Here is a 13,690-nt window from a genome sequence, read left to right as displayed (position 1 = left end):
ATAAATTACGGGTCAATGATACTAAATTGTAGGATCTGTCGAGTGTCGAGTCTGACTACTTGGTATCGATGGATCTTGCTTCATTAGACCACTCATTGTTACTTTTGTTGTATACTGTAAATCGAAAAATAAAAATTACGCAGTACGTATGACGTGGGACGTTGTAATTTTGCAAAATGTATAAAATAATAATTTTATTACGCATTTTAATAGAAAACCTTATTACTCTATAATAACATTATTATATTTGCAATGGTAAAGACAACATAAATTAATAGTTCGATACTGTAATTTGCTTTTGGTGAAAGCAACAAAGAAATAAGGAAACTAGCGACATCTATTAACAAAAAGTAACATCGTGATAAACTGAAATACAAGTTATTATGTAGTTTTACATCCTAATTCTAGTTTTAATGACAATTCATATCATGTATATAACATTTAATTTTATTTCCTATCTTTATCATAAGGAGAACGGTAATGAAAAATATTAAATTGTGAGAACTGTATTGATACATTTTATGATGCCTGTACTTTGTAAATTGCCAGTGAAGAAAATAACTTGTTTACTTTATACGACAATTTATTATATTACTATAAGTTATTATTAGTACAATTATACACATTTTGTACAAATAAAATTAATGAAAATATTATTGATTTTTAAAGAATCAAACTAGTTAAGAAATAATTTTTAAACTTGTTTAAAATACAAGTGAATGCATTACGTACAGACGCTTACGAATGGACTGTGCTTACTTTTGTTGGTTTGTCAAATTATTGATGCGGTGGTTTGAATCACGTTTGAATTTAATGCGACCCTTCGCATTCGCTTTATTTTCTAATTCTTTGTCATAATATTGTCTAAATGAACTAGATAATATTATTATTTAAAAGTGAAACTAGTGTTATTAAGTGCAAAATCATGGTTTTGGCCGAAAGAAGTACTGATGTTCGAAATGGGAAGCGGTCGAGGGGGCCAAGCCCCAATGGCCATGGAAGTCCAGATTCGAGTTCAGAAGATGAGAATGGTACGATATATTGTTGTTTTTTAACGCTTACTCAAGATAGACATCATTTATAGCGATAAAAAAACTTGCTTGAAAATCGTCATAGTATTTTTAAATCATATCGGCTTTCGATATCAGACGCAGACTGTCCTCCTGTTTTCAAGTCATTACAAATTGGGTAACTTCCTTACATGTGCTGTCATAACCGCTGTTAATCATTCATAATCATCTTACATGCTTTGTTTTGTGCTTTTCATCATCCATCATCATGCTGCTCTCATCAATCTCCAATATAACATCAAACCAAGCAGTGGTACCGTTTGCAGCCGAGAAGATTAGAGTGGGTAGAGATTATCAAGCAGTTTGCCCAGAATTGGAACCAGTGGAGCAGCGGAGACCAGAGATGATATCAGACAGAGCCTTACTTGTATGGTCCCCTACAGCTGATATATCTGATATGAAATGTAAGTTAATCATTAACAATTGAGGTGTTTCTGTATGCTGCAGCTCCTATTCAAAATGTTTGTTTTTGTAGTGGATGAATACATAACTACTGCAAAGGAAAAGTATGGCTACAATGGTGAACAGGCACTTGGAATGTTATTTTGGCATAAACATGACCTTACTAGAGCATCAATGGACCTAGCAAACTTCACACCCTTTCCTGATGAGTGGACACTTGAAGATAAAGTATTATTTGAACAAGCTTTCCAGTTCCATGGCAAAAGCTTTCATAGGATAAGGCAAATGGTAAGCATTGCTTGAATTACATTAGAGACTAGTGTGCAGTGTATTTCTTTGGGGGAGATGATGTGGATAACAACATTCCACTGATTATGATGATGATGTGATCAACCAGCCACTCGATAAAATAATTCATCCACAATACTTGATATTTTCAAGGTTAAATGTTATAAATAAATAAAATGAACTGATTAGGACATCAGTTCAGTTTAAAAATGAGGCTATCCCTAAATAATAATAATATTTTTACCTCTTTTTACCTATCTATCTGACCATAGTCTATGAAAACTGAAATATTGGTTGATTACTGTAGTTAATATCTATAGTAATAGAATGAAAGTGGGTTTTATATTATCTATATTAAGAGGGCAACCCCAGTTTTTGCTTCTTTAATGTATTTATTTATCCTTTTGCATACAAAATGTATACGGGACAGACTTAATGCCTGTTTATACAGTGGGTTGCCAAATTAATAGGGACAGTCACATTTTTTATAATTTTTGTTCTTCAAGTGGTCTTGACTACGTTTTTAAGTGGTAAAAGTTTTTTGCTGATATGTTTTTATGTTCACCTTGTCTCTATAACTCAAATTCAAAGTGAATTTCAAGTGCTGAGAGATTTGTTTATTTTGGAAATATATTTTAATGACGGGAGAGACACACAGTCGTTCACACGTGTAAAAGTGAAACACGTAAATTATTCTTTTAAACAGTTCTTTAGTGGTTTTGTGAAATAATCAATACCTGCAAGTAAGTAATATTTTACTATAATTAAAATTAAAGTATTTTGGAGCGGATTTTAGAACAATTTTAATTTATTTTTATATTTTCAGCTTTGGCTATGGGTCGAGGGGTAGATTTGACTCCGAGAAAAAAATCCGAGGTTAAAACCCTTCTCCTACACACAAATCACTCTCAGAGGATGATAGCACAACTGGCCGGGATATCGAAATCTGCCGTCAATAAAATAAAAATAAATTTAGATCAAAATCAGCCACTTTCGCTCAAAAGAAAAGGCAAATGTGGCAGAAAACGTATCACAACAACACGTTCCGATAGGAAAATTCGAGATATCTGCTTGCAAAACAGAAAGAAAAGTGCTGGATTTTTAACTCAGATAGTACAGGAATCTGGAATACGTGTTTCAAAAAGAACTGTACAGCGAAGGTTGGCAGAGGAAGGCCTGACAGGTCATCGTCCAGTTAAGAAACCTCGATTAACAGAGGCGATGAAAAAGAAAAGGCTTGCTTGGGCTCGTGAGCACCGCCTGAAAACTGTTGAAGACTGGAATAAGGTCAGTTCTATGGTTAATTTTATTTGTGTTATATAAAATCATATTTACAAAAATTATAAATAGTTTCTATATTTTTTTAGGTATGTTTCTCAGACGAGTCAACTTTTGAAATTCTGGCCAAAAAAAGTAACTTCGTGAGGCGGCGCCCAGGCGAGAAATTTCATCCTGATTGCATAGTGGAACAAATTAAACACCCTGTAAAAATAATGGTATGGTCTGTCATCATAAAAGGAGTTGGGCGCCTCTATATCGTCCAGGGAACCATGAGACAGGACCAATACAAGCAAGTATTAGAAACTCGCCTGTTGCCGCAACTTCAGGAATGGTTCCCGAATGGGGAGGAATTCGTGTTTATGCACGATTCAGCTCCATGTCATAAAGCGAGGTGTAACCAAATTTTTGGAAGACCACAACATTCCAGTTTTACCTTGGCCTGGCAATTCTCCTGATATGAATCCCATAGAAAACTTGTGGGAAATTACCAAGGCGGAAATTGCTAAGGAAATCATAACTACCAAAGTAAAACTAATTGAAAAATTAATAAATGTATGGTTTCACAATCCCAAAATAAAAGAAAGTGCTAAACAGTGTATTGAAAGTATGCCGAGGCGGATTCAAGCACTGATAGAAGCAAAAGGAAATGTGACAAAATACTAATAATTTCCCATCATCATTTTTATTATACTTGTTTATATTTTCTAGTTGTTCAAATATTAAATTATTATAGTCTAAATTCATTATAAGATATGTGTCTGATATTATTAAATATAATTATAGCCTAAAGTGACGTTTTTAATTAATTATAGACCAATGTTTTACAAAAAACGAATATTTCGTGACTGTCCCTATTAATTTGGCAACCCACTGTATAAGTCAACTAGTTTTTGTTATAGTCAACTTTGGACATAATGTCGGAGATAATTATTACTACACTGATTAATGTTTTGTAGATATATGCATATTTATTTATTTTTGTCTTTATTAAATTGTTTTGTTATTTGAATGTTGTAGATGTAACAGTTATAAATGTTATTTAACAGCTCCCTGACAAATCAATAGCATCACTAGTGAAATATTATTACTCATGGAAAAAGACCAGAGCTCGTACTTCTCTAATGGATGTTGTTGGTGAAAATCGCAATGCAACTAGTTCAGGAACAGGCAAGCGGGAGTCTGGTGCCTCTGAACCAGGTGGTTCTGATAAGGAATCAGACAATGATGAGAAGGTATGTATTAAAAGTTTGAAGTGCCTATTATAATTTTGTAAATGTCTAACAATGTTATTGCTTATATAATATTCATGCAACAGTCATTCTTTGTAGAAGGAGGAACAAATTAGATGATCAGTTTACAGTTTCAGACGAAAGTGTATCTGGATTGTCCAATGACTCACCTCAGGCCACACATGACATACTAGTTAGTAAATAGAAATGCAGAGTATCTAGTAGCTTTTTAAGTAATATTTAAATTCCAAATTCTGACCCAAACAACCCAATTGGATAAAGTGCTAAATTATTTTGTTTTCTTATTTGCTCTGCATGTAGAGAACATTTCTATTTAAAACATGAAAATTCACAAATATTATTGTTCTAATGAAAGGTGCGCTGTAATGGGATATAAAGTATTTTAGTATCTTCATCATGTCCTATAACTAGCAGTTATTTTTATTAAATCCAAATGGGTAATGAGTATACTGTGTGAGTGATGCATATATGTTGGACATGACAGAAGTGGACTATCCACCGAGGTATAGTGCGCGGAGGCAGGTCCCTGGCGGCGGGCGGGAGCTCGCTGCGCGCTCCTCCGTCGCAGGCCGCCCAGGTGGGTGATTCGTTTCCCCACAATGAACTTAACCTCGCTGTCACCATGGAAAATTGCAATGTCTTCTTCCATTCTATCACTTTGCCTATCTACTTCAGTTGGTGTGATGTCATTCATGTTTTGATGTTTATCAGACTTCCTTATATGATTCGTCAGTTGCAACTCAAGATTTCCCAGTTCCCAGTATTCAATATCATTCCATTAGTGCTGCACCTCATGATATTAATAGATTTCATGCTGATTTAATTTGTGATAAATGCTTCATTCATTTTTATTTAGTACAAATATGTGCCTTCAGATTGCATTTCATTATATTTCAAGCAGTTTGAATGTTATATGTATAAAATGGAAAAAAATGTTATGAATTCAATGTTTGATGTGGTTCTTTGAGTCATTTACATTCAGTTTAATGTGAATTCTGATCAACAAAATATTATTTACTTGCTTCTTGGCATCGCTTTGTATTTAGTTTGAGAGCTCTGCATTTTTATCTACGAACTAAAGACTGCTACAACACTCATGTGCAACATTCATTTAATTATATTCACTCTCCAGTATCATGATGATATCACAAATCCACTTTGAATTCAAAAATAGATTAAATAATTATTAAATAACATTAAATACATATGGACATTCAGTTCCAGTTAGTTTTATTGTGGAATCATTACGAAAAGGAGTTTACATTATTCATAACAATTATTTGTTTATGATATACTGTTAAATCAATCTCTTGTGAGATTTTTTTGTATTAACCTGTATCAGTACACAGTCAAATAGGTGTCATATAGTCAATTAAGATGCATAATACATTTTAAACAATATAAATATAATTAGCTAATTTGACTATTTACTGAGTTTGTAAGCCTTCTAACTCTAATGGAATAAAATAGATAATAATTATTTATTTTAAATATATTTATATATTTTAGTAAATGTCATATGTGTAACAGTGTTTTATAAGTTTAACATAATAAATGTGACCTTGCACCCTCCTTATTCCTTGATCATCCTCGCATGCTTCCTTTAACAGCCCCAGTCAGAAGGGAACTTTCTAGTGATCTAATGTGTGCAGAATATCATTGATTAATATTCTAATGGGTTTTTAAAAGAAGTGTGTGAGAAGTAATTGTTATAGTCCGTCCCTGCAATGTGTGTCGTAGGTGTGTGTCGGTAATAGGCAGGAATGTAAAATGTTGATTGGGGTTTAGGGCGAGGGCGGCGGCGAGGGCGCGGGCAAGAGTTGCACGGTGTGCGGCATTCTGTGTTCGCAGACCACGCCGCACAACTCCCACAAGTTGTGTCAGGCATGCCTCGTGCACGCCAGGTCGGTAACGCTACTTTACATAACACTTTTGTATCATCATTGCAATCATTGCATGTTCAGATGTGTAACCAATTAGAGTGCGATAGTCTATGACCGATGGGATTGTTGTTTGAATGTTGGCGGTACTGTGACAGACGCACCGGAACGATGCGACCTCTGTGTGGGCCCTCCGGCCGCCGCGGGCCGGGCTCCAAACAGCAGCGGTACAAGCATCGATTGCCACGGGGCATTTACATCAATCACGATGATCTCGTCGCGATGGCCACCGGCCCTCAGCCCGGCGATCCCCCGCAGCCCGGCCTAGTCAATCAGGGGGAAGCGATGCTTAAAGCTATGGACAGAGAGATTATATCGCTAAAGAGACAAGTAAGAGGCAACCGCCGATCCAATGTCACTATGTAGTGCCGATAGAACACATTCTCACTCTTACGTTGACACGAGAGCGCCGCTAAATTATTTGTTCACGTAACAAACCAGTCTTTGATCAGCTAATGAGCATGGGTGTGACTGATTGTGTGATGTAATGTGAGAATGTGACATAGTCATTATGTCCTGTCCCGTTAGACCGTAGTGATATTCCTGCGATACCCATAGTTGAAATGTAATGTATTCTGCACACATAATAGACACTAGATTTATTTATTCTAAGTATAATATTGAAAATTCGTGCTTCTATCGATACTGCTTATTGCTCTGCGATTGTCCCCTAGCAAGTTTGGCTGGCGATTTCACCTTTAGTTGGATAATCCAGATATGCACAATCAAATGTTATTTTTTCATAGTATTTTTATCCACTTTTGTAAAATATCTTCAATAATGTTCCAACGTTTTTTATACATAGATATATTTATAATATGATTATTGAAAGTATATATGTATATTATTTTTAATGTTATTTAAGAATAGATTACAGCTACTGTATGATATACGGTATGAAGGAGCTTCATTTGCAAGCTGTAATTCAGTCTGAAGGTTGAGTTGTAGCAGTAGAATTAGAGGGTGTGGAGATAACTTAGTCTTCAGGAGTGGCAACGTGTGATATACCGCAGCCTTCACAATCAATTTGATTGATTGCGCCCAGGTTATAGGCGACGGTTACCACTTTTTATGGGACTGACCGATGACTTGTCGGCTTGTCATACCAGTTACATAAAATTATGAAAATCTATGTATTGTTTTCTGGTAACACTAACCATAAGGTTATCTGTTATAACAGACATTCTTAAATTACATGTATTTCAAGATAACAAATGTTTAAATTTATAATACAGTGAATATTGTTCAGGTACAACAAAATAAACAGCAGCTTAGTGCTATGAAGCGTAAAGTTGGTGACGCCGGTGTGGAGGAGCTAAGGCCTGGTGAACCACCCGCGAAGATAAACTCCCGCTGGACCAATGATGAACTACTCATGGCCGTTACGGCCGTCAGGAAATATGGTGAGTACAATTGAGAATTTGTCTGAAAATATTTTGTCGAATCAGGTGTTATTTTGCGGAAATCCATTTCACTTAAATGAATTTATGCGGAATAATTTAAGTCCATTAATGTCGTCTTCTGAAAATGTTTATAGTTGTAGGTGCTTATTTTATTAATATAAATGTCTATTACGCAATAAACCCACTGTAGGCAAAGGACGGGTTTCTACTTTTTATTTAATTATAATTAGAACGGTTTGTCTGTTTGTGCAGGGCGTGATTTCCAGGCGATTGCGGAGACACTGGGCACAAAGACCGAGGCACATGTTCGCACATTCTTCGTGTCGTACCGGCGCCGGTATAACCTGGACGCCGTGCTTCGGGAGCACGAGCAGGACCGCGCACACATACTACAAGGTACCACGCTTAATATAATATTTCTATGGATAATCACTGAAGATATTTATTCCCATTAAGAATCTTACTTCTTACTAATAAGTGTGTAGCAAGTGTGGATCGATGGTTGAAATTTTGTTACTCTTTCACGCAAAAACTACCGAATGGATTGGAATGAAACTTTACAATAATATAGTATATACGTCAGAATAACACATAGGCTATAAATTTCATGCGATTATCCAACATTCATTTCTATATGTAACAACAATTTGTTACATATATACTAATGGTATACCAATTACATAAAAAAAGTATGAATTTTGCAAGCATTTGTAGTTATTTGAACACACTTCGAAGTTCACACATCGTTTACATCGTAGTAAAGCGTGTTGAAAGAATGTTCTCATTTAAATATAGGGACCAAGCTAAATGTGACTTGACTAGATTTTAACCTGTTTTCATTGTTTATAAATAACCGAGTCTGCCGACCGCTTATGACACCCTAGAATTTAACCAGTAATATTGTTTAATTATATTATTTTATCGTCAACCTTTAACTATCAGAGTTTTTAGTAAATAACACAAATAACTTAAATATAATGTATATAATGTGTAACCTGCGCAATAATAATTTATATCGTCTATGTTTTTGTTGGTTAAAGTTTTACCTAAATTAATCTATGGACATTTTACAAGTTCTTTTTATACTACAATGGTGGCAAACACAGTTACGATCAATCTAATAGTAAACGGTTACAGTAGCCTATGGACGTCTGAAACACCAGGGGTGTCAAGTACTTGTTGATGACTCTGAAGAAGCCGTAATATAGACTTCTTGAAAAACCCCATTCTGTAGTCAAATAAACCACTAGCTTGCATGTTTTAACATCTACATGTTATTGTTTTATAGGTACAACGAGTACGGAAAATTCTGATAAAACTACTGAGAATACCAGCGCCAATAATGGAAGCGGTTCGCCTCAGCCCGCCGCCAAGGATGAAAAGGTAATTGTTGATTAAAGATTAAACATTTAGACCTTAGTAATCTAGTTCTGTCTACACCTAGATTTTCTAGTAAGTCTATTGGCCTCCGTAAGATTACAATTACGTCATCATTGCACATAAATATTTTGTATTATTTTGAAGATTCTGTGTTGACAATTGTAAAAGTCTAATTCTGTTTTTAATTTTCATAATGCTGACTCTCGTCATAGGGTCATAGGTTCAGGTCACAGCTCACAGGTTATGGGTTCCTTAGCATTATGTTAGGATAATTAGGTTTAATTGTGAAGTATATATTAAGCAGAAAGCCAGTAATTAGTATTCATGTTTTTTTTTTATTTGTCATCTATTTAGTTTGGAAAGTTCAAAATGATGTACATTTTTCATTTTGCAGATTTCCACTTTGTTTCTTTTTGAAAGTGGATGTTTGTTTGAGTATTGTTTACCTAACTTATGATGAACCTTCTGTATAATATATATGTCACAGTCCTATTTTTTTTAATGACAAACAAGCCGAAGGCTCAACTAAACTGTAAAAGAAAAGCGCTACGGATGTTACGGTGGCGGCGTACTAGTGTAGAATGATAAAATGAGCAGGTAGTATATTGACCAATGGTAATTTACCATGATGGTATCTAAGGGGAACGGTGTGGAGGTCAACCTGACATGGTACATAGCCAGCAATGGTGTTGTTAGTCCATATTACTAATAATTCCCTTCCGCCCCCTCCCCTCCCATTTTGGTGTGGGCTGTTTTTATGGTGGTTACATGGTATATGATGTGGTATTCAGACGGAGGTGGACAGCGAGGGCGTAGCGCTGGGGGCGCCAGCGGAGCGCGGGGGTCCGCCCACCACGCCCCCACCCGCACACAAGACCACCAAGTGATGCAACCCATTCTAACGGGCCGACCTGAAACGCTTTCACATCTACCGCACAGTAAGTTCTACACCGACAGCCATCTGCGCGCATGCAACCAAATCTACACACTTTGGAACCTAGAAACGCAGACGTTCTTTCGTATAGTAAGTTCAGTTGTTTTGGAAGTCTAAATTGTATTTTGACATGACTTATCGTAATCACATTGAATTTGTTTTATACATTTGTATTTATACTTGCTATATTGTTACGGGTATGTAACGTATATAGCCGAATTAATATTACACAATGTTACGCATTAAGTTGGGTCCAGATATACGTGTTGTAGTGCAGAGATTCTTAAATTAATAAATTCTTATTCTTAAATAAAATTAATAAAACTCAAGATCAGTGCAGTGTGAAATGTGCTATCGAAGTTTGCTATCAAATTGTCAGTAATCAGCAAATTTATAAAGCAAATTGCTATTCGAAATTCAAGGTGAGCTGCTATTTTTTATATTATAATTTTCTACATTAAGAAGCCGCCGACATAACGTAACATGTGTATTGTTGTATGTATCACTAACTCTACATGTGATCGACACTACAATTATTACATATTATTTTCCAATGCGTCATCAAATGTTTATTACGCGAACTCAAAGTCGCTAATAGTTACTCATAATCATCAGTAACGAGCCTTAACATTATGTAATATTACATATATCTGGACAGCTTAATATGAATATCTTAAAATATTCAATATCTCCGTTTAATTTTAGATGAATCATTGGTACAATTTTAATTATTAAACAATCATGTTTATTACTCTGATCTGTAATTTAAAGTAAATGTATTGACTATATGATTTATAATGATACCCATCACATAATTTATGACTTATTTAATAACTATGACATGATTTTGAACTATCTCTACTAAATTAATAAGCAAAATATTAAATTTTATCTATAGAAACACAATAAACCGACAGACACTCAAATTCGCATTTATAATATTTGTAAGAACACATAACATTGCCGTGTCCACATAGAATATCCATAAGTTGATTATTTTTGTATAGTATTAATGTAACACAGTTTAATAAGTGCGATTGGTTGGTGTAAAAAATGATTATCCGCCTTATCCAACCATTCATATGAATTAAAAACTATGTATGGTTGCTAATAATAAGTTTCACATCAATTTTTAAGCAATTTTCTATTCATAAAATTGCTTTTTTATCTGGTTTTAATGTTAGATATACAAGAGTTAAGGTGTCACAAAGTACTTGTACTTTATTGGTGCACAAATAGATTGTAGATTTCATTTTCATCCCATATTCAAGGCATTTGTTTATACTATATTTATATTATTTAGAATTTTATATATAATTTCATCATTATTTACATCACAATTTGCATCAATTGGTAAATTAAACCTTTCATTTATTAGTTTTTTAATTATTATGTAATTACGAGAATTTAGAGCTGCTGAAGCCGGCGTGTGTGATATAAGAATCACGGCGCTAGTTTTTCTATTTACATACAAGCAAATGTCTTAAATATAATTTTAATTACAGCAATACTTATCTATAAACATGAAATGTGTTTGGAATGGGGTATTTGACTGCTATTGGCGGGTTTTTGCGTATTGTATATGACAATCATATAAAGTAACATCAATAGACACTATTATTCAATACTACCCAACATTTAATTTATTTAAATTTCTTTTTTTTACTTTTATAAAATGTCCAGTTGAATATAGTAAGGCATGCTGATGGTAAGTTAAAAAATAGTAGTTAAATACCCACCATGTTTTTGCAGTGTGCTTTATATTACAAAAACCAATATGCATTGACATTGATTTAAAATTTATACTGTAACTTAGTATATAATTCAGTTTCGAATAAGTTATATAATCAATTTTAAACAACTAGGCTTAATTCTTATAAGAAAATCTATTTGATGTAACTTTATATAGAATTAGTTCCTCAACTGAAACACTATAGAAGCAATAAATGGCTTTATACTCGCTTGTACAAGTTGCAGATTTTAAACTGGTCTTATCATCAATAGGGGATGTCCATAAATTACGTCGCAAGTTAAGGGGCGAGGAGGGGTCCAGAAAATGTGGTATTGTACCCCAAGGATTGGCTGAAGGCATAAATTTTAAATATACATGTTATATATAGAATTCTTATGCACAGTGCTTGTAACAAAACTCAATTTATTTATTTTAGATTTTTTGTGTGATTTGACATCAAAAAATACATACAACCCTAAATTTTCACCGTCCACCCCTATTTTTTAGTAACGATATTAGTTTTATTTATTTGGCAAAACAACATTTGTCTCGGCAAGCTACTTTTATTTATAAATATAACAAATGTTGCGGCTGTTTGTTTGTTAATGTAATCATTTTTAGGTGTAAAATATATGATGTGATACTAGGGACAAATACTGTCACATGTAGTCACATCTGTGACAGTACCACAAATGCCTGTCACAATTGTGACCACATGTGACAAGGACAAGGGGCGAAAAAGAAATTAGTATGACGTAATTTATGGATGTTACCGTAGGACTGTTCAGAATCACCAATCAAATTGTACATAATGAACGTAGTTGTATACAAATAATTCATACGATAATGTTTATTTTTAATTTTAGTGTGTGTAATAAGAAAGCGTATATTATGGTGCAAGTATATCTATAGACAAGTAATCAGACTTGTTATCTACAATGATTGTAGTGTTTCCTCTATGGGACACAGGGATTTTATAATGAAACGACAGTATACGCTATAGGGAAGCATAGTGCAGACTTGTAAATAGTGATAATGTATAAACTAATAGATTTAAGAATATTTCCATGTCTATGGAAAATTTAATTATACTAGTTTGGTCGGTGATGAGCGGCAGAGAGCTGTGCTCTTAATGGAGCGTCGTTTGTATGGTCTATGATCTCTTCAGACTTCTCGGTTTGTGTGATAGTGTAATCTAAATAATTAATAAATGTTATTCACTTGCCTTAAGTAATAATTTTACTTCTATACTCGCAAAACTATGACTAAACAATATTGAAACTGCAGCGTCCCATTGTGGCGATAAGATTGTACTATATTAACATTGCTAGTAAGGAATATTAGTTATGCAGTTTTGTGTAATTATTTATCAGTAAGTAATACTATCGATTCTTATGTCCATTTTGCTTGTAGTTTTATAGTGACACTAACAATGAATTAGATGTTTAGGCGCATTTTTACTAGATATTCGAATGTAGGTCGCGTTATTTTAGTCTCAAATTATAACCAAAACCACTGCTGTAATATTGTATTACAACATACTATATATAATAATATTTATATGTCCGATAAGAATTTAGTCGCTTCACATCGTGTTATGTAAGCGTGATTTTCGTAATTTATAGACGTACATACGTACAGAGTGTATAGAAATAATTATTATGAATATTGACGATATTTTTATACAGTAAAAGACATCTCGATTCAATAGTTTAGTGATAACATGATGTACTTTTATTTCATAGTATTTACTATTGTATTGTATTAAATTCTTGTAGCGATTGATTTTCGTTTTAGCATAATTTAATTGTTAGTTTTAATGTTCGTACATCACGGCGCTGAGGGAGTCTGGACTGAAGTGGGTTACCGGCAGTTTTTATTTAGTACAGTATACTGTCTTTTTATTTATGTGCACATATACTCGCATAGTTTCATAGGTACGTACCGCTAAGTTTGTAGTTATGTAATTTGCATTTCTCTGTCTCCACAGTAGCACTTCTGAACTTCCGC

At 34.0% G+C, this 13,690-nt stretch overlaps 1 protein-coding gene across 3 annotated transcripts; it reads left to right on the top strand.

Annotated features, from left to right (window-relative positions):
• The first annotated feature begins 772 nt into the window (after positions 1–772).
• On the top strand, positions 773–10,315 carry LOC131854975 (REST corepressor). Of its 3 annotated transcripts, none has more exons than XM_059206178.1 (10): positions 773–1,031; positions 1,337–1,474; positions 1,546–1,760; positions 4,088–4,273; positions 6,080–6,195; positions 6,330–6,561; positions 7,481–7,634; positions 7,887–8,030; positions 8,923–9,017; positions 9,806–10,315. In XM_059206178.1, the coding sequence occupies exons 1-10, from the start codon at positions 926–928 to the stop codon at positions 9,899–9,901; spliced, it is 1,482 nt and encodes a 493-aa protein (XP_059062161.1). In that variant the 5' UTR covers positions 773–925; the 3' UTR covers positions 9,902–10,315. The 3 variants fall into 3 exon arrangements, with proteins under 3 accessions (XP_059062161.1, XP_059062152.1, XP_059062168.1); XM_059206169.1 differs by having other exon boundaries at positions 1,322–1,474; XM_059206185.1 differs by lacking the exons at positions 6,080–6,195; positions 6,330–6,561 and adding an exon at positions 4,776–4,868 and having other exon boundaries at positions 1,322–1,474.
• Positions 10,316–13,690: the final 3,375 nt, after the last annotated feature.

Source organism: Achroia grisella, unplaced genomic scaffold, assembly GCF_030625045.1.
Source record: "Achroia grisella isolate CSIRO2021 unplaced genomic scaffold, CSIRO_AGI_Agris_v1 utg1062, whole genome shotgun sequence".
NCBI classification, from domain to species: domain Eukaryota; kingdom Metazoa; phylum Arthropoda; class Insecta; order Lepidoptera; family Pyralidae; genus Achroia; species Achroia grisella.
This window is presented reverse-complemented; position numbering and strand designations above follow the sequence as displayed.